General features: G+C 54.8%; 6 protein-coding genes across 6 annotated transcripts; 3 read left to right on the forward strand and 3 right to left on the reverse strand.

Annotated features, from left to right (window-relative positions):
* Positions 1–4,195: 4,195 nt before the first annotated feature.
* Positions 4,196–5,809, reverse strand: UMAG_02779 (uncharacterized protein; the record flags this gene model as incomplete). The annotated part of the gene is made up of 1 exon (XM_011390832.1): positions 4,196–5,809. One exon carries the CDS (start codon positions 5,807–5,809, stop codon positions 4,196–4,198), a length of 1,614 nt encoding a protein of 537 aa, XP_011389134.1.
* Positions 5,810–9,459: 3,650 nt separating this feature from the next.
* UMAG_10602 (uncharacterized protein) lies at positions 9,460–16,176 on the forward strand (the record flags this gene model as incomplete). The annotated part of the gene is made up of 1 exon (XM_011390899.1): positions 9,460–16,176. The coding sequence occupies one exon, from the start codon at positions 9,460–9,462 to the stop codon at positions 16,174–16,176; it is 6,717 nt and encodes a 2,238-aa protein (XP_011389201.1).
* Positions 16,177–16,689: 513 nt separating this feature from the next.
* UMAG_10603 (uncharacterized protein) lies at positions 16,690–19,542 on the forward strand (the record flags this gene model as incomplete). Its single annotated transcript, XM_011390900.1, has 1 exon — positions 16,690–19,542. The coding sequence occupies one exon, from the start codon at positions 16,690–16,692 to the stop codon at positions 19,540–19,542; it is 2,853 nt and encodes a 950-aa protein (XP_011389202.1).
* A 293-nt stretch (positions 19,543–19,835) lies between these two features.
* UMAG_02782 (putative H(+)-transporting V0 sector ATPase subunit d) lies at positions 19,836–20,933 on the reverse strand (the record flags this gene model as incomplete). The annotated part of the gene is made up of 1 exon (XM_011390833.1): positions 19,836–20,933. The coding sequence occupies one exon, from the start codon at positions 20,931–20,933 to the stop codon at positions 19,836–19,838; it is 1,098 nt and encodes a 365-aa protein (XP_011389135.1).
* An 869-nt stretch (positions 20,934–21,802) lies between these two features.
* UMAG_02783 (uncharacterized protein) lies at positions 21,803–22,999 on the reverse strand (the record flags this gene model as incomplete). Its single annotated transcript, XM_011390834.1, has 1 exon — positions 21,803–22,999. One exon carries the CDS (start codon positions 22,997–22,999, stop codon positions 21,803–21,805), a length of 1,197 nt encoding a protein of 398 aa, XP_011389136.1.
* A 512-nt stretch (positions 23,000–23,511) lies between these two features.
* On the forward strand, positions 23,512–26,322 carry UMAG_02784 (uncharacterized protein; the record flags this gene model as incomplete). Its single annotated transcript, XM_011390835.1, has 1 exon — positions 23,512–26,322. One exon carries the CDS (start codon positions 23,512–23,514, stop codon positions 26,320–26,322), a length of 2,811 nt encoding a protein of 936 aa, XP_011389137.1.
* Between the last annotated feature and the right edge of the window lie 104 nt (positions 26,323–26,426).

A 26,426-nucleotide genomic window follows, 5' to 3' on the forward strand; every position in this document is an offset into this window, starting at 1 on the left:
GATCGCAACTGACGGCGAAAGGAGTGAGGGTGTGTGGTGGGAAGCTACGACGAGTAAGCTGCTAGCGGAAAGACTTCCGTGGGTTGCAGAGCGAGAGGCGTCGAGCGTGAGGAAGCGGTGGCCAACGGTGTCAATTAAGCTTGGCGATGACGAGCGGCGCGGAAGCAAAGCGATGACAAGCTGATAGCGAGAGGTGTGATGATGAGAATGGTGATGGTGAGTGTCGGGAGAAGCGAGTCTTGAAGATGAACGGGGAGACAAGACAGAGAACACGAGCTAGAGAGAGAAACCGAAACGGAGAACAAAAAAAGATGAGCAAGTACACAGCAGCAGACGGCAGACGGCAGTGCCGATGAGAAGGTTAGTTGGTCCACTCAGGCCTCGAACCGTGCTGCAGATACGGAGAGGAGAGGCGGAGAGGCGGAGAAGCGCCAAAATGGGTCCAAGTGGGGCGAAGCGATCTGCAAGGAGCGAAAACAGAGATGGACTGCGGAAACAGGCTCGAGCGGAGGGCTTCGGGCTTGAAGGTTGTAGTGCGGTGAAAGCCTAGCAGATGTGAGAGTGAGAGCGAGAGAGAAAATGAGAACGAAAACGAAAGCCGAGGCTGCGGTAACAGTTGCTCAAGAATGATGGTAGCACGGCGTAAGATCACTGTCAGCCACCAGAACAAGTGTGATGGCAAAGAAAGAAAAAAAAAAAAAGGTGGCAGCACAGCACACAAGTCGCATCACATCCAGGTCTTTTGATCAGGACACGCCGCAAAGCTACAAAGTGACGGTGTCTCGTAAGAGAAAAAAGAAAAGCCTTGCTTTGCGGGCAGAGCCAAAAGAAAAGGCGTGAATTGCTTTCTCTTTGAATTTATTAATATGATTCACGATTTTCAAAAGCAAGTCTTGAGCGCACTGTTCTGTATATTCATTCATTCATTCACCCATGTGACCTTGGGGTGTGATGACTGCTTCATCACTTTGATAACTCGTGACCTGGTGGCGACATACTTCTATTTCTTTTAATCATAAACATCGTCACAGCAGGCCGCTGTCGCGTAACTTTATAGAGCTGGTTGATGCTCACTTGCTGCGAATCGTGAGATGACGAGCGCACTTTTGACCGCGTGCGAACCGCAGACTCACGACTCTCGGCTCACAGATGACGAGTGTGAGTTGGCTATGAGCACTTGACTTGCTAGAATGAAACGAGACGTGGGCTTGGTTGCCAACCAGCTCCCACGTCCGGAATGTCTGGGCGTCCGGATTGCCAACTGCAACTGGTCACTGCTCCGCACGCGAGCCAGATCAGGTTGGGATCTAGTTACAGCCAAGTGACTGCCAAACAAGTTCAGACTCTTGTTAATATGCTCCGCGTGGTGATTCACTATTGCTGCTGCTAACGTTAGCTCAACTGCGGGGTTGAACACGCAACCAGCGGGTTGCTGCTGTTACTCTTGTTCGTGTTCTTGCTCGTGCTGCTGCTGCGGGATCAAGTTTGCCGAGCGTCAAAAGGCCGTCGAATCAAGAATGATTCAGTTAGCCTTGAGCTGATGCCGGTAACTTGCACGGCACGGTAACTTAGAGCCAGTTGAATCGAGCATGGATGGACTATGCACGATCGCCACTGGCTCGCCGAGAGATGCTAACGTAGTCAACTTGGTCGAGTTGCCTGCGCGCGTTGATCGCCGGCAGTACGCCATGCTGCGCTAGAAGCGCACGGGTCAACTGTCTCCCGTTGGTATGCGGCACTTTGCTTAGACGCAACGCAACAATCGTGAATGCACAATTCCACGTCTGTCTCGCAAGACGCCGAAACTGCTTGGTGAATCGTGAATCGATGGCCGTTCCAAACCTTCTCCAGCCTCTTGCGCCAAATCGCCAAGTTAATCTACTGCACTGTACAGTACATCGGCTGAGCAGCAGACAGCAGACTGCTCTCAACCGATGCAGGCGGTAAAACTCGAATCCAGGGCCCCACTTTTTCACCGTTCAGCTGGATCTTTCGGATCGAATCGGATCGGGTAATTTGCAATCGGGCCATCGGCATCGGCTCGAACCAGCACAGCAATTCACCGAGTGCAAAGTGTGGGGAAGAGCGGGGCCAAAAAAAATAAATATTCACGATTGTCAATTTAGCCAGCTACTGCAGTAAACAGCTCCTCTCCGTCAAAACCGACAAAGCCTTCTGCCTGCCTCGAACGCATGCTGCTAAGCCGGCGCCCCACATTCTACATTCGTAATTGTATGTGACTCGTGCAGGGTCTTCGGACTAGCTGGGAGCGTCTCCAGACGACATGCCTATCACACCCATGTTTTACAGCGAGTCTTTGTTCGATGTGCCCTAATCGCGGGGACCCTATTCAAGTCGCGCTTGCAAAGCATGGCTCATAGTGGGACCGCTTGCGCCGTCTTGTCCGAACACGCGTGGTCGGCTCGTGATGAAGATGGTTTGGAATCGAGCAAGGTAGTCGCTGAGTGCTGCAATCAATGCGAAGCCACAACCGCCTCATATCGGGGACGATTTAGCGCTCGATTTGTGATTGGGTTGTCACGTTCGACTCGGTGCGACGCGGCAATGTCATCGGCCGATGCGCGTCGCTGCACGTCGTCACGGTTCGTGCTTGGCTTTCGTGTGAACTGTACAACTGGCAATGTTGTACTGTATTTCGAGATGCAATCGAATCCACAAAGGAAGTGTCAAGCAGACGACTCGGACAATAGGACGCTCGACGCACCCACTGACTCGTTGACTCGACCTTAACAGAAGCTAGCTTTCCTCGTGTTGCATGCCCAACCAACGTCACATTGCACCGTGCGCAAAGAGATGAGCGTCGCACAATTACGATCAACGACAAAGCATGGAATGTCTACGTCGGGAAAGCTTGGTGGCAGCCTACTTGGTCAGACTTGACATTCACAAGGGCAACTCTCGTCTAAACCGCTGCATGTTTCGACGATGCTGTTACGGGCGCGGGCGTCGTAGCATGGCAAGGTGGCACGGGTGGGGAGTGAACCACAGGGGTTTGCCACACGCAGGTCGTGTGGGTGGAGCACAGAGGAGTTTCTGAATTCGGCTGCCACACGCAGGTCGTGGGTGCAGAGCACACACTTTATAAGACAGCACTTTCCTTCTTGTGGATGAGCTGGTCTACTATTCTTTTATCTTACTGTTTACTCGCCATTGCGAACCATCTACTATCTTACGTGTTATTCATCCAGTGCAGCAATCTATACATTGCTGCCATATACGCTTGCGCCTCCAGGCCTGTCGATCAGCGTGATCGAGAGTCAGAACCTACACTGACTCTGCAGCACCTACACTGCAGACGGAACCTCAGCCGTTGTGGTGTCACCTCAACCATCACTAGACATCATATAGCAGAACACCGTCGTCTAGAACGCTCACGAGGTGCGCTGCACGCTAAACGAAACCGAGCTACGCCGCATCACCGCTGGGTGGAGCGTTCAACGCATCCGGCCGATACCGCGTCCTGTCACGGATTTCCGCACTTATTCCGTCATCCGCGCCAGTTGCCGTCTTCAGGCACAGGATTGTGACGGATGCGTTTGTCACTGCGATTGGGATGGTAGATGAGACATGAGCGGTATCAGGCGACTTTTTTTATCGATCTTGTCGCGGATTTGGCCAAGATATGGGCTTTCGCATCAAGATGGTGTTGGCAGCTAAGGTGAGCACGGACGAGAGCTGATAGTTGAGTCCATTGGAAGCGTGGCCGACTTGGACAGTTAGTTATCAGACATTCCTGCGTGAGCCAGGATCGTGATATGTCTTGAGCTCATCTGCACTCTAGCGTATAATTATCCAGTTCTGCATGTATGCGCACGTTTGGCGCTTTTCCTCAACACGCTCTTGATCGAGTAGACTCAACGCTCATCTGCAACCTAGCATTCGCTCGACTCGGCTCTGCTCGTCACATGCTCGCTGGCCAAACGGACAAGCACAAAGAGCCTGGTTGATAAGGTGTATTAATCGGAACCGGCTTCACCACGACCACTCGGTCTCTCTCGTATGAGTCACTGCTACAAGCAATATTGCAACTACCTAGTCCGCTTGTAGGTCGCGCTTCAACCAGCTCACACCGGGTTTGGAACAAGAGGACGATGACAGACATTGATTGTTCGTATCAACGACAGGTATACAAGTACACGAGGGCGAAATGATTGCAGCAAGACACGAGCTTGCTTCACTTTGTGGCGGCAATACGCGCTCTCAATCTCGCCTCGAGCTTCTCCATCATCTGGGCCAGGCCTTCTCCATCCTGAGCTACACCGCCTCCGACACCTCCGGACGCGGTCATAGGTTTGCGCTCGGGCAGATGTAGATCCTCATAGTAGACGGCTTTGCGCGTGTGGCCCATCCTCCAGAGCTTGAAAGTCTTGAGCATCTCGTTCATCTCTTGCGCCACAGGCGAGTTGGGCGAGGAAGAGACAAGTGAACGAAGTCTGGCTTGGCGAACAGCGCGAATCCAGTTGACTTGACCGCGAGGCAGATATTCATTAGAGTAAGGCACTTCGCTGAATTGGATCTGCTTCATCTGCTTCTGACCAGCACAAGTCACAGTGGCAAGCTTGGTGGGCGGCGGAGATGCTGAGGGCCACATCCAGTGGTAGAGCCGGCTGAGCAGGCCAGGAGTGCTTGGTGCGTCTGTGGATGTACAGGCACCACTAACGGGGCAGACAGCATCCCACGACTTGACAGGCACCTGCGCCGTAGCAAAGGGGCAGCCGGGTTGTGTCCGCAGAGGAATGTCGAGAAAGGCATCCAGAGTCCTGATCAGGAGCGAGTGGTCGCCAGAGACGCCATCAAAGTCGTCGACGCCCCAACCGTGGAAGCCCTGGGCGTGCGACATCCAGACCTGCTTCTGAATTTTTTCCTCCTTGAGCGTGTCGAAAAAGTGGCGAAAGGCAGCTTTGAGCGCTACATGGCCTTGTTTGAGCGCATCGGCAGCCTGCTGCTCTTGGCCGTGAAGGATCAAGGACTGACACTTGGCAATGGAACGGTATAGCTCGAGCGAGAGACGTTCCATCTCGTAAAAGACAAAGGCGTTGAAACGTTCTGCGTCAACGACCGACTGCTGCGGCATATGACGCATGTTGGAATACGCCATCTCGAGCTTGTCACCGCGAGGAATGACGTTGACGAGCGTCATGGAATAGAGACAACCGCCGCTCGACTCGATGCCGTAAAAGTCATTGAGCCATCGAAAGGGAACTTGAATAGAGTGCGGAAAGGCAATCGATTTTTCGTCTTGCGCCATGGCAACTACAGGGAGTGTACCCCATCGATAGAGGTGGATGAGATAAGCTGTGCACGCCAGGAAGCCGAGCCGGGCGTTGGGGTGGAGTTGGGGAAGAGCTGCCATGACTTGTTCGAGATCGATCGAGGCTAGGGAATGTTTGAGCCAGAGGCGATTATCGTCGATGCGTTGCCTGAGCTCGGCATCAGTGTAGTTGGGACGTAGCTGTGGAGAGACGAAGCGAGGAGGAGCTTGAATTGCGACGTGATGGTAGATGTGAAGGCAGAGTGGCCATGAGTCGTGATAGGTGGGAATGGGTGGCCAGCTTCCTCCGCCTTCTGTGCGAATCATGTCTTCGAGCGTGGATGTGAGGCAGCTAGATAGCGCCGATTCGAGCTTGGGAGCGAGATGCGCGGTGGTAGAGTGCAAGGGTTCATCATGGATGGAAGTGGCTGAGGAAGAGAGGCGGGAGCTGTTGCAAGTAAGGCAGTCGGGCGTTTCGAGCGCTGTCAGTGAGGAAGCGGACGAGCTGCGACTACTGGATGCGAGTGGGCGAGACATGACTCGTTGGAGGGGGGATGAGTAGGTGGAAACGTCGAAAAGGATTCACGATTTGTGGTGAGCGTTGCTGACTGTATATACGGTGGTGGTGGAAATGCAAAAGCTGATTGCGACCATCCAAAGCGAGTGAGCAAGGTATGCGATCGTATCTGTTTGGTAGTCGAGTTAGATGGTGTGAGAGTGGAGAGAAAGAGGGAGGAGGCTGTTGATGATGACGAACAGGCGCAAAGGGTCGGCCCACAAGGAAATTTATTCGTGAATGGTCCCACTCACGACTGGCAAATGTCAAGTAGCCGAAAGTGCCAGGTAGGCAGACCACGCTGATTCAAGATTAGGGTTCAGTTAATCACAGACGTCGAACGTCGCCAAAGCTGAGTCAAGGTGACGAGCGCGATAGCCGAAGCCACGCTATGCCGTGGGTTGGATCAACCGGATCTGTCGAACAAAAAAGAACACGCTCTATCGCTCTGTCGCTCTGCCGCTCTGCCGCTCTCTCGCTTTCAACTCCGCCAAGCGGCTAAGCAGGCTGCGACTAGGAGCTGCTATTCGTGATTGTAAGATTTGTCACTGTCACGCTACACAGTCACGAGTGTCGACAGGTTCAACAGCGAAACAGGGAAGAATGGGAGCGCAACGCTAGAGCAATCACGAATGGCGTCGGCGTCGTTGCCGAACGCCGCCTTATGAAGCTAGAACCGAGCGAGGGCGCCAAGCGATTCGTGATTTACAATTCGTGAGTCGTGAGTTAAGTCGTGAGTTAAATCGATTCACGATTTGATTCGTGTTAAATGTTATCGGCGTCCGAATCCGATCTGTGCAGATCACGCCGCAAACCGTCAAACCCGAACAGACGTGAGAATCAAGAATCAAGAATCACGAATCACGAATCACGAATCACGAATCACGAATCACGAATCACGAATCACGAATATAAGTTACTGTACACTGTACAGTATTTTGGATGTGACTCACGACTCTCGTCTCTGCCGTTTGAACCATTTCATCTATTTCCCTCCTTTTTTGCGGAACTTGGCTTTCCGACCCTGCAGATCGCCAGTCGACCCCTTTTTTCCGTCTCCGTTGCGGCGGTTAATGGCGCTCCACTTGGGCCAAAGTGAGGCGAGTGTCGGCTATTTGCACAAACACGATTCTGAGAGTTCACCGACAGCCAAGTAACCGACGTAGACGACATTAGGCGATCCACTCACAATGACGGACACATCTCTGGATCTGTATTGGCTTGCTACGCTTGGCACGCTGATGTCGTGTTTCGTTTCAACTGGAATGATGCAGGTATGGTAACAACCGAATCGAGAGCACACAGAAAGCGGCTTTCACGTTGCTTGTGCCGCGACAAGTTTCACGATTCATGATTTTGCGTGTGCAGACAACAGTGGCGACGGCGTAGCACTAGCGGTCGCACTAGGATTTTTCTTTATCCTATCCCTCACGACTGTCAGTCTAAGCGTGAAACAATCTGTGCATCCGGAAAATCAACAAACGCAACCAAGTCACGAGTTTCCGACACGCGTATTCACGATCTGTGTCTCTGGAGTGTGTCGCCTTGTGCTGAAAAGCTTGTAGTTACCCTCGAATCGTGAATTATAAATCGTAAATCGTAGATCGAGTGCCGACGTCGATGCCGTTTTTCTACACGATGCGTGCGCTGTCGGCCTCCATCGAGATGTGCTTATCGGAAACAACGCCCCCAGCAACTAAGCGACGTAAACGGCGTCTAACAGACACGCTTCGCGCTATCGTCAACCTCGAAGATGGATCCGGAGATTCTTCTGTCGAGGCACGAGGCAGCTGTGTTGACTCTCGGTCCGTGGGTCACAGGGTTCACGTCCACGATTTTCGGATACCAATCGTGAATGTTAATTCGCGACTGGATTGCCGAGAGTATCCGACAAGTGACTGGCTTCACGCTTGTCCGCTCTCGTCTCTGCGCTGCCAGCCAGCAAACGAGTCTCGTGACTGTGCGCGACACGCCAACACCCAATCCACCGCCTCAGCGACGCATGTTTGGCGTGGCGTTGCATCGAAAGGTGAGATCGATTCGTGGTTGTTGGCTCGACTCGCTACTAATCTTTGGTCAGTTGCTCGAGTCAAGACTCGTGACTGTACGATTCGTGATGGCGGTCCAAAAAATCCCATTCGCCATTCCACACGACCACGACGATTGCGCACGCCTGTTCACGATTCGTGATTCCAGTGCAACGACATCACATACCTGCTTCGAGCCCCGATTGCATGTCGCTCACGTACGTCGCTCACCACACAATGTCGACTCGCCTCTTTGCTGAAGCTGGTTGCCATTTAGCACGAAGCGTTGGTCGACTGTCAAGTATGTAACAGAGAAAGAGCTTTCTGCTTCAACGTGGGCCAAACCTATCTGGCCCAGTCGTGATTGCACCGTCGTCACCACGAGCAACATCGATGCTTCACATTTGCGGGTGTTAAGAACTCGTTCGTGGTTGGTGCTGGCTGCGCTGCTCAACAGCCTGTCACTCGTCACTGTGAATTCGAAAAATTGAGAATCGTGAATCGTGAATCGTGAATCGTGAATCGTGAATCGTGAATCGTCGCGTCACTCACTCACACTCGTGACTTGGACAACACACACGCTTGAGTCACGAGTGAACCAACAAGCACGAAGCGTAAAGTGGAGGTCTGGCAGACGCGTAAATGAGTCGAATGGACGCATTCACGATTGCTGCTCCGACAGACTGAGCTGCAACCGCAATTTTGTTGCTCTTTTTTTCTCTTTTTTCTTTTCGCTACAGTCACAAGTCACACACGCACACGGTCCTCGCTGCTTCTTCTTTCTAGTCACACCATGCACATCACACACGACTGACGACGCTCCCGAGCCAGTCCAGCTGATTCGTGATTATGATTCGTGATTTCTTTCAACTTATTTGTGGTTGATTCTGTTTTGCTTTTTCTTTTTCTTTTTTCTTTTGGGCTGGAGGGCTGCGGCGAAAACGGCAACTCAACTCATTCGCGATTTCGATGGCACAACTCTCACGACTCGTGACTCGTGACGGCTCGTGACTTTCACCACTCGTGAATGGTGAATCATCTGATCAACAAGTCGTCAGTTGTCAGTTGTCAGTGGTGAGTGGCCGATCGTACTTTCAACCCGTACCACCACACACATTCACTCACTCAAGCCTCTCACACTCGGTCAAACAAACTGGACAGCTGGATCGCACATCAACACACGCAACATAGCGCTCGCTCGCTGTCAGCAAGCCCATCGCCCTGCTCTTCTTATAGCTCCTATCGGTGTCGGCTCGTACGATCTGCACAGCACAGCTTTGCCCGGACAGATCTCTTCTTTCGAACGGCCCCCTTGCATCAGACTCCTCTCTCTGCAACGCTCCTCGACGATTCAAGTTCGACTTGCGAGCGCCGATCTGCTGAGCATCTTCGTACCGCATTGCATTGCATTCACGATTGCATTCCAGTCCATTTTATTCATTCGGCCTTGCTCAAAGTGTTGTTGAGCATCACTCGCCCCGCAACTCTTTCTCTTTTCAATGCAGTGATCCGCCCCCGTTCCAACCATTCCGTCCACTTGGTTCCCGCTCTCCGTCCATCTTTCTGCGCAACGTCTCGGTCGCTATGCTGCTCGTATCTCTGCAATGAGTTCCACCTCCACACAAGCTGGCGGCCACCAACCGGCTCGCACCCCGCCGTCGTCACTTCCTCACAATCTTGAGCAACTGCTCGATCGCGTGCGCCTCAGTCAGAATGACGTCAGTCTCTTCTCCGACTTGCTTCACGCTGCTTGCACCTACCTCGACTCTCCCGATGCAAAACAGTCTCACATCTTTTGCTCCATCGGCCGACCTTGCGACTTTGAGCTGGAAAGTTGCATGCTCCGTGTCTTCAGTTTCCGCAACAAGGCCCAAATCGATCGTTGGAGGGCACGCGTAACCTCGGCCATCTACTCCAACTGTATCGAATGCTACAAGGGGTTTCTCAGCGCAAAGCATCAACTCCGTTCCGTCTATCTCTCGTCCTTCCCCCAAGACAAGCTCGATGCCTTCTTCGCCTACTTGGACTCGGTCGAAGAGCAGATCGCCCTCGACGTCCTCGAAAAGCTCAAATCCACCTCTGAGCCTGTCCCTCTCGCCAAGCTCTCACGCGCCGAGATTTACGCTCTTCTCACCTTGGTCGCCTCACCTGCAGCCACCAAGCTCAATGCCGCTGTCAAAGCCATGTGGAAGAGCGACCAGCTCTCCAACCTTCAGGAGTTGCCTGCTGGTCTGCTCACCCTCTGCCTCGACGATAGCGCCATTGTCCGCTCCTATGCCGCCAGGCCCATGCTCTTCCTCAAACCGCTTCCACCAGACATGGCCAACCTCGCCATCTTTGCAGACGCCCTCCGTCGCGTTCGAGTCCATTATTCCGAACAATCCGCCCAAGCCGATTGGTCCCTCCTCTCCATTTTGCTCAACGCTGCTCCGTCTCTCGCTGCTCCACTCACCCCTGTCATTCTCAGCCACCTACACGACCGACATGACCGTTTCAGTGATGTCCTCCGTGCATATGCTACACTCTTGAAAATCCGCGGTCCTGACATCTGGTCCCCTATCGACGCTGCGTCCTCACCAACCTCACACAAGCCCGATGAATATGCCACCGTCATCCTTTCCGCAATTCTCGACAATCCCTTTTTCACAAAGCCTCTCTTCGAATCGCCACAATCCGTCGCCAACCCGCGTGAAAGGGGTCTCTTTTTCGGTTGGATGCGACCGCACCTCGATACGCTCCAATCACATGGCGGAATGCTCTTCAGCGAAGCCATCAAACGCATAGCCAATTTTTTGTTCGAACGCATGCAACACGGTCACGTCCCCAACGAGTGTCGCACTGTGGCATTTACCGAGGCCATCGACCTTGTCCTCCATCACTCTGACCAAACCAACAGCAGGCAAGTCGTCGATCTTTATGCCGCTCCCATTTCGCAGATTGCTCTCGCAGACGATGCCAAATCGGATCAATCCACAAGTCGTGCAGCCCGCGACCTCATCATTCAAGCTTTCGAACGAGATGCAAACACAATCATGCAGGCGCTCCTCAAGCTTTCGTCGCTCTCCAGCAGCAACAGCCTCAAATACAAGGAGCGCCTTCGCGCTCAGCGAGAAAAAAAGTCGCTCCCACCCGCCGAATCTTTCTATCAGGAGCTTGCGCTTCAAGATTACCCCATGGTCGAGATCTGCAGCATGCTCTGGAAGCAAGTCTACACCGTCACACTCACATCCACCTCCAAGCACGGCGTCAGCATCCTCTTGGGCGCGCTAGCACGCATCGCCGTTTGCATGCCACCCTCCTTGCACACCCACACCCTCAAGCCGCCTTCTACGGGCACCAATCTCGCCTACGATGCCTATGTCACGCGCGTAAGGCAGTCAACAGCATCTATTCTCAGTGCCTTCCGCGCCATGCGACGCCCCGATTTTGCCGAGCGTCTCGCCGATTTTGGCGAGCTTGTCCGCGAAGACGAGGTGCAGCAGCTTTGCACTGCCGATGCCTATAGCCTGCTTCTCGTCAATCTGTGTCCCGATCCAGACGTCTATCGTCCAGCTCAGAACCTGCTTCGCCAAGCCTTCAGCACTGCTGAAAGTCGTGCAGACTGCTTCCGTATCTTGTTCCAGATCAATCACGCTTCGTCTTTTCGTGCCCTCACCGACTATCTTCAGCGCTTTATCAAGGTCACCGGCCGCTTCGTCGAGGCCAATGAACTCGCAAAATGGATGGTTCGAAGCTTTGCCGATATCGTCAACGTGCTCGCCGGCAGCACCGATGGTGTCTTGCGACCTGGAACGTCGTGGACGCTTATCGAGGATCGTTCGACGCTCCAAGTCGTGTCCCTCAGAGCTCCGACCATCTGGCGCCTCATGTGCGAGAGTGTAGCGTCTATCTTCCGACGCACTCCCTCATGGTCCACACTGCTGCCCCGTGAAGAGATGGTCGCTTGGTTCCGAGACGTGACCATCTTTGCCTCGGAGATGGTCGACGCTCTCGCTGTCTTTCGCAACGTCGTGCGCCGCGCTTCTGAGGCTCCTTCAAAATGGGCGGCCAAGGTCGCTGGCGATGCCGACACCGAAGGCCTGGAGCCCGCCGAGGACGAGATGATGGTGCATGCTCTGGCCTTGCCCGTCGAGTGCGCCACCAGTTGGCTCCGTATGAACGACGAGGACATCCTTCGCGAGACCCAGTCCTTTATCCTCAAGGCGCTTGACCAGTTCGGCGTCGAGTACGACTTGCCCGCTAAATCCAAGAAAAAGATGCTCGACTTTATCATCGAGCAGATGGATATCAAGGACGCAGCCGCACGACACACTCTGCTTTCACTCGACGAGCTCGCAGATCTCAAGCTACGCCTTGATCCCAACGTCGGTGTCATTGAGATCAGTGACGAAGACGACGACACTGCCAGCGCTGCTTCGGACGCCAAGGTGGTCCAGTCTACCTCCACTGTATCTGCCGCTACCCCACCAGCTACGTCTCTGAGGCGCGCAGACGGTACTACTCTGGCTGCTAGGCCATCCTCTTCCGCCACATCATCATCACGATCGAAGCCACCAACAGATAATTCACACTGGTGGGCTGGCGTTGGCAACCTCTCCATGCTCTCCAGCAGCCAAGAGCGACGCAAAAATAGGCTCAAACAGTCGAAACTCAGCTTTGCAAAGGTCGACCCCAACGACATCATCGATGTTGACAATGACAACCACTCTACGACGACGCCCAAGAAGCCCATCACGCTCGACTTTACGCGTCCAAAAGCCGCGCCTGCGTCCCCCGCTGCTCCTTCTGCACCCATCAATGCGTATCGTGGCGCTGCGGCACGAGGCGTCTACCCATCTTCCAGCGCACTATCGACAGCATCACGCGGCGGTCTTCCAAAGACGAGCACCGGCAAGATGGCCCAGCTGCGCCAAGAGCTGGGCGGCGCAAGTCGCTCATGGAAGCAGCAAAACAACAATGCGCGATCGAGCGAAGCGCGCTGGGGTCGCAATCATGAAGACGACGTCACCGTCAAGGCACCTGCTGCCGTCAGCTCCGTCACAGGGGCACTCATCAACAAAATGCCACGCCCAACCACCGAAGCGGCCAAAGCAGCAGCAGCAGCAGCAAGAAAAGCCGGAGGAAACGAGAGCGATACCACAGCCTCGTCTTCGTCTTCGTCCGAGTCGAGTGACGAGGAAAGCGAGGCCAAAGGCCTGGCTGCGCTTCGCGCCAAGGTTGACAGGCCCCGGATTCCAAAGGTGGCGCAGCCACAGCGACGTCAGATCGTAATCAAGGAGGATCACCACCTGGAGCGCGCTCGTCTTGAACGTGCCGATGCCGAGCGCAAACGCATCCTGCGCAGCCCGCCCGACTTTTCCGCTTTGCATCGAAGCATCTTGACCTGGGACTACACCCATGACGCCAATCGCCCTCCGGCGCTGGCCGGCAAAGACCCCGAGTATCGACGCATCCAACCTAATTTTGGCAACGCCAACGACTATGGCTCCGTCCTCGGTCCGCTCCTCTTGCTCGAGTGCTGGGCCCAATTCCGGCAAGCCAAGGAGGAAGCCGAGACGTCCAACGCACCTAGCATTCCATTTGAAGTAGCAGGACGATCCACGGTTGATGCCTTCGTCGACGTCAATGTCACTATCTCGCCAGATGTGCTGCCACCCACTGAGTTCTTCAACGACACCGAGATTGTTCGCCTCAAGGAGAGGTCACCTGCTATCTCGGAAAAAGAGCCAAAGATCATCCTGGCCAAAGTCGAAGCGTTCAAACGTCACCCACAAGGCCATCAATTGACGCTGCGATGCTGTCTCTCTCAAGATCGCCAAGGGGTGAGCACGGCGCTGGTCAATCGCTCCAAGTGGGAACTCAAGAAACTCTTCTCGTTGACAACCCTACACCGCGAGTTTGCTGCTCTCATGGCCGCGCCTTACTTTGACTTGTTCGCCGACATTATTCGCGGGCGTATTGCTCCCAAAGCGACACTTACCAGCGATCAAGTCAAAAAGGCAATGCAAGGTTACCAGGTCAATGAGCCACAGGCCCGCGCTATCTTAGGTTCTTTGGCCACCGAAGGCTTTTCGCTCATCCAAGGTCCTCCAGGTACCGGCAAAACTAAGACTATCTGCGCCTTGATCGGTGCCTTTGTCTCGAGTCGAAAAGGTCCAACCACATCGATACAAGCCGGGCAGAATCAAGGCAAGCTCGGCGCCACCAAGAAGATCTTGCTTTGCGCACCGAGTAACGCTGCCATTGATGAAGTCGCCAAGAGAGCTAGAGCTGGCATCCGTCTAGCCGATGGCAAAGTCATACATCCCAAGATCGTACGTATGGGCAGAGACGACACCATGAATGTGAGCGTCAAGGATATCGCGCTCGAGTATCTGATCGATCAAAGACTGGAGGGTAGCGGCGCTTTCGACAACCATCGCAACGGAGGCACTACGGCTGATCCAAGTGCGCTACACTCTGAGATCCACAGCCTCAAGATGCAACGAGAGCAGAAGCAGATCGAGCTCTCGCAGGCGCGAGCGACTGGCACCCCGGCTCTGGTGACGCAATTGGAAGCCGAGATCCGAAACTTGTCAGCCAAGAGACTCGGAGTCATGTCCAAGCTCGACGAAGCAAAGGATAAGCAGCAGAGTCAGCATCGACAACGAGAGGCAGACCGTAGACGTGCGAGATTAGAGATTCTTGGCGACGCCGACGTAATCTGCACCACTCTCTCGGGCGCGGGTCACGAGATGCTGAGCGGCGTTTCGTTTGACTTTGAGACGGTGGTCATTGACGAAGCCGCACAGGCGGTCGAATTGAGCACCATTATTCCGCTTCGATACGGTTGCAAGCAATGCATCATGGTTGGTGACCCCAATCAGCTGCCACCCACCGTAATCTCGCAAGAGGCCGAGAAGCTTGGCTACTCACAGTCGCTCTTTGTCAGGATGTTCGAGCGGTCTCCTCAGGCGGTGCACCTCCTCAGCATCCAGTACCGAATGCACCCAGAGATCTCGGTTTTCCCGTCGAAAGCCTTTTACGACTCGAAACTGCAGGACGGACCGAACATGGCACAGCTGACACGTCAGCCGTGGCACAAGTTCGAACTAACTCGGCCGTTCAAGTTCCTCTCGATCAAGGCACCAGAGTCGCCGGGCCGGATGCATTCCATCATCAACAGAGAAGAGGCCAACGTGGCGTTGGCTCTCTACGAACGATTGCGGATCGACAACCCGAGCGAGAACTTCGATTATCGAATCGGCGTGGTGACCATGTACAAGGCTCAAGTTTTTGAGCTGAAGCGCACCTTCCAGCAGCGTTATGGTCTCGACATTGTGGAACGGATCGACTTCAACACGGTCGATGGCTTCCAGGGACAAGAGAAGGACATTATTATTCTCAGCTGTGTCCGATCTGCTGCAGAGCCTCGGAGCATCGGTTTCTTGAGCGATCAACGACGTCTCAACGTAGCTGTGACTCGTGCCAAGAGCAACTTGTTCATCATTGGTAACGCCGAGCACCTTCGTCGAGGCGATCCGATCTGGGATAGGCTGGTCACCACTGCCGAGCAACAGGGCGCAGTGCAGCCCATCACGGTAGCGCTGTTGCAGAAAGGTGACCGCACTATGGCCAAGAACCACGCTGCAATCGAGCACAAGCGACCTCCAAGTGCCACTGCTGCTGCAGGCGCTGCCACTCAGCCCAAACCTGCACGAACTCCAGGCCCACCACCTGCCGGATCACCATCTATGGCACCGCCTGCGCCAAAAGCTTCGACACCGTTCGCACATCCGCCCTTAAACCCGGCCGATAATCCGCTACGTGGATCGGTGCAAAGTCCTAGCGGTGTAGCAACGGGCAAAGGCGGAGGAGAGGAAAAGAAGCGTAAAGCCATCGTCGTAGATGATCCCAAGATGGCGCCGAAGAAGCCCCGCGTATCTGATACAAACCTGGGCGCAGGCAAAACGCGGATCGCCGTTCCGACGCCTTCCAGACATGAGGCGGGCGGCGTTGTCAATGGACGAGCGCACGCAAATGCAAAGATAGGAGGGCTGCGGCCTCCTCAAATCGGTGGCTCAGCGAACGATCTTCCAACAGGAAAGCTTCGCGTTGCTCAGCATTCAAGTCCGCAAGAGGTATCGACGAGTCATCCAAGAAAGCCAGTGACTGTAGCAGGTACAAGTCCCAGAGAGCGTGTTCCCGTAGGTGTGTCAAACAGGAATGCAACAGCCAACGGTAGTCCACGAGGACTGGCAGCTCTGCCTCGAAGGCCAGCCAGTCCACCCAAGCCGTCAAACGCTGCACTCAACGCGCTGTTTGTCAAGAAGCGCAAATAGAGCACCTTACTTCTAGGATGACCTTTGCTATTTCTCCTATCCACCTTGCCGGAACTTCGGGTATTGTCAGGGGTACCGACAGCATCGCCGTCAACATGCCCAAAACCACAACTTCGCATACTGCAGCATGCAGCAGCATACAGCATCTAGACAGACCATTCATTTGTAATTGTAGCACCTTGATCATTCACACACCCAATCACACGAGCATTGAATCCTTGATCAGTCCGAGGAGTGGGTGATGGAGCACAAGAGTGAGAAAGTGCAAGCGACGTGCGAACACGGAACACGTGGAAAATGGTAACTTTAGTTGTACTCTGTCAGAGTCCGGAAATCCCGCGGCGGATTATTCTGGAGCAAGAACAGCCATGGAACTTAAATACCAACCACCATCGTCGTGAATACGATCATCGCTCTATCCACGTTCTACTCACTACTCCGAACAAGGGGATATTCGATACACCGTCGACACACCGCTCGGAGGCATCACGCGGCCATTCGCACACGCCGAGGATGGCGGACAAGCCGAGAGGATTGGAGGCAGCAGCGTATCGGTACAATTGCCAACCATGCAAGCAGCGCAAGACCAAATGCGACCGGGTCAAGCCGTGCGCAAGTTGCCAGTTGAGGGGAATCCAGGATAAGTGCTACATCGATGGTGGAGCAACTTCAGAGACTTGCACAGCAGCGGGCGCGAGGTCGCAGAAAAAAGCAAGATTCAGCTACGGCAAGTCAGATGCCAGCAGCAGCAATGTAGCAGACTCAGCGAGTGATTCAAGCTTGGCTTTGCCCGCATCATCGCCACAAAGGAATACACCATCAGTCGCATCACCCATTCCATTGCCAAGTACACTGTCACAGGTCAAAACATCGGCAATTCAAGACCACATTGCAACACTGCGCGCCACCATCGACCACCTGGAATCTTCCATCCTGCCTAGATCCACAAGCCGAAACTCATCGCCGTCAAGGTGTCGGTCATCGCGCTACATTGATGCAGCGTCGAGCTCGCAACTTGTACTGACGACGAACCCGCGAGTGGTTTGGACAGACGTAGCACACCTCTTCCCGCCCAAACACGATGTGGAGCGTATTCTGGAATACTTTCTGACCGAAATGGTGTACATCATGATTCCGATCCAGGAGAAGCAGCTCTGGCGAGCATGGCTTCGATTGACCGGTAGCAGTTCTCCAGCTGCACCTGCATTCCAAGATAATGCTCACGACCCAGCGATGTATCAACCTGGCATCTCTCGACCCATGGTAGCGAGTCTGCTCATCTGCCTTGCATCCACTTCCTTCCTGATTCCACAGAAGAGGGAGCAGGAGCTGGGACTGACGTGCGCCATGGCGGAACAACGAGACCGTTGGATCACGTGCGCCATGGCACTCGCTCGTGGTGTTATGCCGACCAACTCGGCCACTGCGAATTCACAGCAGCAGCCATGGTTGCACTACATTGACTCCACCCTCGACACGTCGCTGGACATGTTCGGGTTTGAGACGCTCGCCTGTCGCATCTTTGCATTGATCGGTATGAGCGAGGTGGCGTACCACCTGAATGGCGAGTGTCTACGTCGAGCGATCCGCATCAACCTTTACGACGAAACTTCGGCCAAAGCTTGCGAGCTGCTCTCGGTGGATGATGCGCAACTTACGGATGAGGAGGTGGTGCAGATGAGGAGGAGGATTGGGGCGCAGATGGTGGTGATCGAGAGATGGACGTGTCTGTACACGGGCAGACAACCGATGATCGATGAGGATGCAGAGACGCTGCCGTGTCCAGAAGCCGGTGCATGGTTGGAGAGCGAGGAGATTGCATACCTGTTTTCGCGCATTGTATCAAAGCTGCGTCGGCTGCCGACGCAACTTGCGAGCTTGACCACGCGCAAGCCGGGCGATTGGTCGATCCAACGCTCACGCGATCAGGAAGCTGTCCAACTCATCCTGGACCTCGATCGTGCGCTGTGCGCGGCGTACGACCCGTCGGTGCCGCGCGCGACGGCGAACGGTCGATCGCACACGCAGATCCTCGCCGAACTCCCGGAAATGCTGGAACGCAACCTACACCTCTCGATGAGCGACACGCAGATCAACAAGGTGCACCGCGACTTTGCCAATGCGCTCGTACTCACCTCGTCTTGGCTATCTCTACGCTGCCTTGTAACGAGCAATCTGATGTTCCTGCCGTGGGTGAGCGACGTTGCGTCGAGGCACAACGCATTGAACTTGGCCAGGAGGTTGATTGAGCTCTTGCCGAGCATCTGGATGATGGCTAGCTCTCCGTATGTTCCGTTCAGCTCGAGCTGGATCAGTAGACATCTGTTCTTGGCATGCACAGTCTTGAGTGTGCCCATTCTGGGGCAGGAACCGACGTCATCGTCGGACGCGCACGCGCGTGCGGACAAGAGTCGTTGGTCACAAAAGCGCAACAGCGCCCACGTATCTGCACCTGGATCTGGCTCGGTTGGCGATGCTGCCAACGCCACCGGCGGCGATTTTGCACCTTCGAGAATGCAAAGCAACCAGATGCTGGCCAAGCTCTCTTGGAAACACGTGGACAGCAACAGCGCGTTGCAGCGGCTGCCAGCATCGTCATCGGTTGATCTCGACTGGTTTTCGGGTAAACTGGTCGAGATCGCTTCGCTGTTCAGCAAGCTCGCCGAGCGCGGCGATCAGACGGCCGGCGTCAATACCAAGTTGATCCATGCGCTGCTGAATGGTCGCGCCGAGTTGAGAGATCGCGTGCTGCTCAAGTTTGGTCAGAAGCAGAACCGGGTGAGCGAGATGCAGATGGCAAAGCACGCGCCGCACGAGCGCGCGGTGGGCAGATTTGAGAGCCAGCTCGATCTGACTTCGTTTGTTGCAGCGGCCAGTATAGGCACGAGTCCGAGCAGCACGCCGACGAGTGCTGCGACGAATGCCAACGCGAACTCACCCGTCCATTTCAACGGCGGCGGTGTCGGCGGCGGTGGTGGTGCAAGTGCGCGGGGATACAGCAACAGGCCGATGCCGAACAACGACGTACTGGTGGCGTCGAGAGACGAGCTTGTCGAGACGCAGAGGGTGCGGTCGCCGAGCCTGCATGATCTGGCCAACGCCGTGGACACGTACACGCAGACCAACTGCTCACACGCCCCGGCGCCCACCGGCGCCCACATGTCCGGTCCGTCGTCGGTTGCGCACCCCCATCGCCAGTCGCAGCACAGACATGACGCCACCACCACCGCCATCGGCTGCGACTGGGACAAGCCCGGCTTCTCCCCTTGCACTACCACGCAGCCCGATGCACTCGCCAACATCCCGCTCCTCCTCGAAACGCACGACTGGCTCGCCATCCTCGATAGCGTAGACATCCCACTCTAACATCTACATCGCCCACTCACGATCCATCCACACGTCGCTTGCCATCCGCATGTCTGTGTTGTACCCAAGCAGTGCGTTAACGTTACCCCTTACGAGCTGCGCTCGAAACACGAACCCAGATTCCGCAATCCCCGCGCTCACGCTCACCACCGCGCACGCGCCCAAAAGCAAGCGCGAAAACAGTGAAAGAAAACATTCGTGATTGCGATGCGTGGTCGATCGACATGCAGGCTAACCACCTCGCTAACGATATCTACAAAGCAAACAGCGCGACACGTGATGCGCTTCGCGCTTCAAAGCGGCGGGATGAAATCCGAAATACGATCGCGAGCATTCTGCGCGATACACTCGGCGATCCAGGTGATGCTCCTGATCTCCTGCTCCTTCAACTTGAGCCAGGCGTAGAAAACGCCAAACTGAAACTGGGTGATGGTCAGGATCCGATTGAGCTGCACCTCGAGCTTGAACATCTTGTCCTCGAGCATGTCAGCGCTCGCTTCAGCACCGGTAGACGCGCTGTTTGCAGCTGCGGATGCGGACGCGGACGCGGACGCGGATGACGAGTCGAAGAACGATCGGTACTCGGGGATGTTGTCGCATACAGCTTTGACCTGATCCAACTCGTCGGCTTTGGCGAGAAGATTGTTGCCGGCAGGGAACAACTTGCCGATACTGGGGAACAGACGTGCACGGTCCTCCTTGGAAAGCGAGGTGCCGAACGAGTTGATGGTGATGTTGATCGTGCGACGATCCGCCTCGAAGCTGAGCAACTCGCTCATCGTTTCGCTCGTAGTGCCGCCCAACGACTGGCAGAATTGGTAAAAGTCTTCCAGATACGCCTTGTAAAGCGTGTTACGAATGATCTCGATGTTGAGGTCGTCCAGGTCCGAGGCGGAGATGCAATCTCTAAAGTAAGGTGCCAGCGGTGTTTCGACGAGCACCGAATTGTACAGTTCTTCCACCGTCGACGCCACGCACAATGCCGGCATTGTCTCGAACACGCCGAGCGGGTGACAGCGTTCCAAGAGCTCGTGTGTGTCCCTTTCGTGCAGCGTACCCGTGATGAGCAGGATGACATTGTCGATCATGTATGCATACGTCATGTAGTCCAAAAACTTGCTCAGAGGTTGAGTTGCGTTGGTGCGCAGATACTCGAACTCAGCCACCAGCTTGCGAGTTGCCTTCTCAGCGATCGTCGAAGTCGAGATCGGGCTCGGCTCGTTCTGCAGAAAGTTTCCGTAGTCGGTCGCCTGCAGCTGCATCTTGAAGTCGTCCAGAGTTTCGCACTGCGTCAACGACTGGTAGTGGTTCGCCGTCAGAAGCGAGGTGCGGTATCCACGGACCACACCTTCCAGGAAGCCGTGGTCGACGTTGAACGAGATCATCTCCATGATGGGCAGCAGACGTGTATGCTCTATCGCACAATCCAGGCGAGCAGCAAGTCAAGAGCAAATGCAGACGCAAAGCAGATCTGTGGCGATCGAGTCCAACACTTGAGATGATCGCAGATGTGCCGTGGTTGACTGTGTGCTCGAGTGGCACAACCGCGTGCGAACGACTCAAAGATTGGTACAGCAGTCGTACGAGCCGATGCGACCGATCGACGTGGTGCTAGTGGCAAAGCTGGGTAGAATCGAGAGACGCGCGAGATGCGATCCAAGTGGTTGGGCCAAGTGGAAGATGCACCGAGAGTTGGCAATCTCGAATACTCACTCACTCACTCACGACTGGATCCGTCACAAAGAGCCACACACACGCGCAATTTTTGTGGTCCAGGCGCAGCAGCCTCCAGATTGGTGACCGAATAAATCGTAAATCACGAATCAGTCAATAGTCGTGAGTAGCTCGGCGACAAGTGTGGCACAGACCCAAGACGCAGGGGCGTTGCAAATCGTAAACGCTCCCGTTCGAGATTTCATGCATCACGTGCGTTTCGCTTTGACTTAACATATTTATGAATCAGTTATGAATCACGAACGCACGCTTCTCGATTGCACTCACGACCTGCATCAGACAGCCTCACTCACGACTGTACAATCATGAATCATGAATCGGAAATCAAATCTCCACGATTCGTGATTGGTGATTGTGATCGTGATTTTGATAGAGCCGTCACAGGGTCTCGCGTTGTGATACAGACACGAGAGTGATCCAGGCTACGTGTGTCATATTCGTGATTCACGATTAGCTTTCTCAAAAGGACTGTAGTTAGGACAACGAGAGTGGCAGACACGAGTGTGGCAAGCCAGAGCATCAAACTCTAAGCAGACAAGTTGGCATCCTCAGCAACGATGCCCTGCTCAGGCCACAACCATCCAAACTTATCTGGCTGGTCACCGCACTGGTACGATGTCAACTCGTCAAACAGTCTCTGCGCACATTCACCTGCCGACTTGCCATCGCCAAAGTCGATGCGTATCACCTTGTTGTCGGAAGGGAACGTGTACTTGGGTCCTTCGCGAGAGAGCTTGTCGTGGATGAGTTGTGGCTTGTGCGAGTTGTACGACATGGATCGTACAGGGGTGATACCCGCGGCGGTGCCAGCGGCCATGAACTCGGCAAACTTGTTCTGCTTGAGCTCTTCAAAAGCGACCTGACGCAGATCCACCTTCCAGCCGCAGAGCTTCTCGGCAATCTCGACCACGCTGATCTTGGTGACCGATCGCAGGATCGAGGTGCTGTCAGGAACCACGAGCGTCACCTGATCGCCCTTCTTCTGCACACCAAGCGCGTTGGATGTAGAGAATTCATCCACGTACGTGTGCGTGGCCGAGTCGAGATGGAGCGTGATAGGGTAGCCTTGTTTCTTGGCCGCAGCCGTGGGTCCGAAGACGGGCGCGTAGTTGCCGCCGAGTTTGGTGTGGCCGGTACCCATGGGCGCTGTACGGTCGAATGTGTCCAGCACGAACCCATCCACCGCAGGGATCTCAGCACCACTACCATAGAGCGAGCCGACAGGAGTTACCCATACCAGGAATGTGAACTCATCTGGGCTACCCAGCAGCAGCATGGGTCCCGTAGCGATGAGAAGAGGTCGAATGTAGAGGGCACCACCCGAAGCATTCTTCTTGTAAGGTGGCACGTATTCCAGGTTGAGAGCGACGGCCACCTTGATGGCTTCCAGAAACAGCTCCTCCGGCAGTTCAGGCATCGATGCCATGCGAGCACTTAGGTTCATACGAGCCCAGTTCTCCTGTGGTCGGAACACGCGCACCGAGCCACTGGCCGTGCGAAATGCCTTGATTCCCTCGAAAGCCTGCTGGCCATAGTTGAGACAAGGTGCTGCAGCGTGCACGTTCAAGTGGCTGTCCTTGGAGATCTCGAGTGCGCCCCATTTGCCGTTCTGGTAAGTGACGCGCACCAGGCCATTGACGTCGCGCTCCTTGAAGCCGAGCTTGTCCCAGTCGACCGACGTGGATGGGTTGGTAGCGATGCGGCCGTTTGCAGATGTCGACATGATGGCCTGTCCAAAGCGCGAACAGAGTCGATGTTGAAAGGCAAGAGAGATGGTAGAGACGTGATGGACGCACAAAAGGCCGTCTGTTGTTGCTTGATGCTTGTTTGCTTGTTGGCTCGCTGGCTCGCTGCCTTGCTGCCTTGCTTGCTTGCTCGCTCCTCGTGTGATGTCCCGGAAGAAGCCCGGTCGGACCCAATCTCTAAATCACGGATGACTCGGACATGCATAATCCCCAATCAATCGTGAATCGCGAGTCACGAGACGTGAATAATACACGCAAGAACCTATGAGCGATGTAACATCTTCAGACTGGTGCTCACGCTTCACGCTTCGTGCTTGGACCACGTCTCGGTCACGAGTCACGAGTCACGAGTGTGTCGGTTGGACCTCACAACTGTCAAATACGACATGATTGAATCTTCTAATGCTTAGCGTCTTGTCGTTCTGCCATTCTTTCTTCACCTCGTTGTAGCCAGCCAGTAGCTTCGGTCTAGCGTCCCTTGTCGGCTGCCATGCCTTCTTCGGCACCAGCTCTGCTGGCTGATCTATTCTCCAAAGCTCGTCTCTCACTCAACCTCCCGTCCTCCTCGGCCTCTACCTCTAGATCGGTCGTCTTCTTCGATGAGGTGCTCAATGTGGAAACCGTTTTGACACTACCAGCAGATCCGCTTTTCCCCATCGCTTCCGCATCGACACAGGCTGTCCCGCTTTTGTACCCTCTTCCGCTGCCCGTGGTGCCAGATTCGACAACCCTGAGCCACCAGAGTATCTCGCCATACCTCACTGCGCTTCTTGCCTGCCTCCATGTCAACCTTGCCACAGATTACGTCCCCATTGAATCCTCTTCGTCAATCAACCCCACCGCCAAGTCAGCAAATCCTTATGAGCCGCTCTCTACCGTCCCCTCCCGTTTTCAACACTTGCAACTTCTGCCATCTCACACCCCGCTCGCTGACCCAGCCCATACACAGCACGCCGCTGTGCGTGCCTTCTCCAACGCCTGGGCCGGCAATCAGCCACCCAGACCCCATCGCACACTCAAGGATTCGGTCGAACATTCCGCATCTGCCCCTTCCAAGTCTTCTCACAATGCTCACCTTACGCACGACGGACAACACTGGAGCGTCCACTGGCACTGTCGCATCCCGATCAACTACGTTGCTACGCCCTTCCTACCCTTTCTGTCGATCACAGCTGCGCTCACGCTCCGTCTGGACCATGCGCTGCTGGATCATTTGATTCCCACTTCGTCCTCCCGACCTTTCAATCGCTCCGGATTCGCGCATTCGCTTCTCTCTCCTCTGCATGAAGGTCCGGTCTACCCGGACGAATCGCCACTTCAGAGTCAGGCACGAGCAAATGCTTCCTCCGCCTTTGGCCTGGATGGCCCCAACGGTCTGGGCTCGTACCTTGCGCATCTCCCCAAGAGTGTCGTAGGTGGCAACAATGCCATCGTTACGCCTCGATCAGGTGCGAGCGCTCTCGACTCCATACAACAGCGAAGTCACGATGCCCTCTCTGCCGATCCTGCTTTTGACAAGTCGCTTTCCCAATCATACGCAAACGGCGATCTCGCTGCCCTCTCCTCCAGATCTGCACCCAACCGCCATGGGCCACAGTCTCCGTCCCAGTTCGAGTCGTATCCCCAGTCGTCTGGCCTGCACATTTACAAACGTAGCACCAGGCAACTCTTGCCTCTAAAGACTGGACTGAATGTGCGCATGCGTACACTCGTAACAAATCATGGACCCCATATCCATCGCCGTCACTTGTCGCAACAAGCTTTCGCCGAGCTTGAAAGCACCCGACTCGTACTCAGCGTCGAGCTCGAGAATCCTTTCGATTCCGACGCCGCATTCACCATTCACAACATTCAGATCAAGGTGGGCAGCAGCCAAGCAGATCAACAAGAATCTCATACTGTTGTCGCAAAACCGCTTCTACCTATAGATTCAGTATTGCCCATTCAGCTCACACGCGGCAGTCAGCGCAACATGCTGTTTTACGTCTCTGTCGAGGCGGATCACGCAATGCGTGGTCGAAAGGACGATGTCGCCTTTCTCCTCTCTGGCTCACGAAACGTCACTATTACTGTCTCGGGTCGACCTCAAGGCGACCAAGAGCAGTTGGCCGACTTTGATTCACAGTGGAACTGCGCCCTGGACCTTACTCCGGTTCTGTTTGATGCTACGAAGAAGGACCTTATTGCGAGCCCAGTGTCAACGAGCAGGCCGGACTATCCACTTGCCGGTCCTGTGGCGGGTAGCTCGCAGTATGCGGCGTCGTCGTTGCGAGCAGCAGCTCACAACCATAATCGCTTGAGCTACACTCAAGTAGCGCCGCCAAGAGCCGAGCTTACAGAAGACCTCCGTACACCCAGACCTGGGCAGTTAGGCATGGGTTTTCCTCCACCCATGCGAACTAGCTCCGCTAGACATTTCTCTACGGCCACCGCCGCCTCTCCAGTTCAGCATGCCTCTAGCGAACGCTGCTTGGACTCGCAAGAAGCCACAAGCTTCCTGCACAAGGCCAGAGCAAGGACTCTCAACCGTCAGTCGGCTTCGCAGCTCGATGAATCGAACCAGGTTGTTGCAGCCCCCCGCATCAAGCCCTGGACATCCCACTCGACCGCACTCAGAGAGTTCGCCGCAGGAGGGTTGGTGATTCTTTCGACTGTTCGACATGCCGGCGCAAATAGCGCCGCTGGCAGAGACTCTGTAAAACGTGGCGGCGTCAAGTTTGAACCCAGTCTAGACGACGTTGGAGGTGCTCGATCCTCTGTTTCAGCTGCGAATAAGACGTTGCCTCCTATCTCTAACGCGACATCGACTGCAGAAGGACGAGCGGTGAGGTTTAAAACAGACGATACTGTCATTGTCGATCTCACGTTTCTCTACAGTCCTGCCACCTTTAACGTCGCACAGATTGCAGATGCTATCACCGACGTTACCCTGTCGTGGGCCCAATCTACCAAAAGGCTTGCGACAAGCCAAGCAGCAAACAGAGATACGATCGACGTCAGCCCTGATACCGCCAAGACTAGATTGATCGACGCTGATTCGGCACGTCTCAAGTCATCTGTGCTCCTCTCTCAGGCTCAAACCCTCAACGGTCTCATTCCCACTCAAGACCATCTTGCCTTGAGCGCCACATTACTGCCTTCGCAGAGTAGAAGCATCGAGCTCGCTCTCCGATGCCTGTCGCCCGGATACCATGTCATCCCGCCACTGCAGCTTGCGTTTCATACCACCTCGGGAGGTCAGAGAAAGTACTTACTCGACGATCTGGGTTCCGTCTACGTCACCCCTGCTGCTGTTCTGTGAACTTTGTTCTCCCACCACGAGTGTAGCGTCTCAAAATTTATCCGCTTTTGCAAATCACAGAATCACGCATCATTCTGTGATTGTCACACCACACTCACCGTCTG

The sequence above is a fragment of the Mycosarcoma maydis genome, chromosome 6 (assembly GCF_000328475.2).
Source record: "Mycosarcoma maydis chromosome 6, whole genome shotgun sequence".
Classification (NCBI taxonomy): Eukaryota; Fungi; Basidiomycota; class Ustilaginomycetes; order Ustilaginales; genus Mycosarcoma; species Mycosarcoma maydis.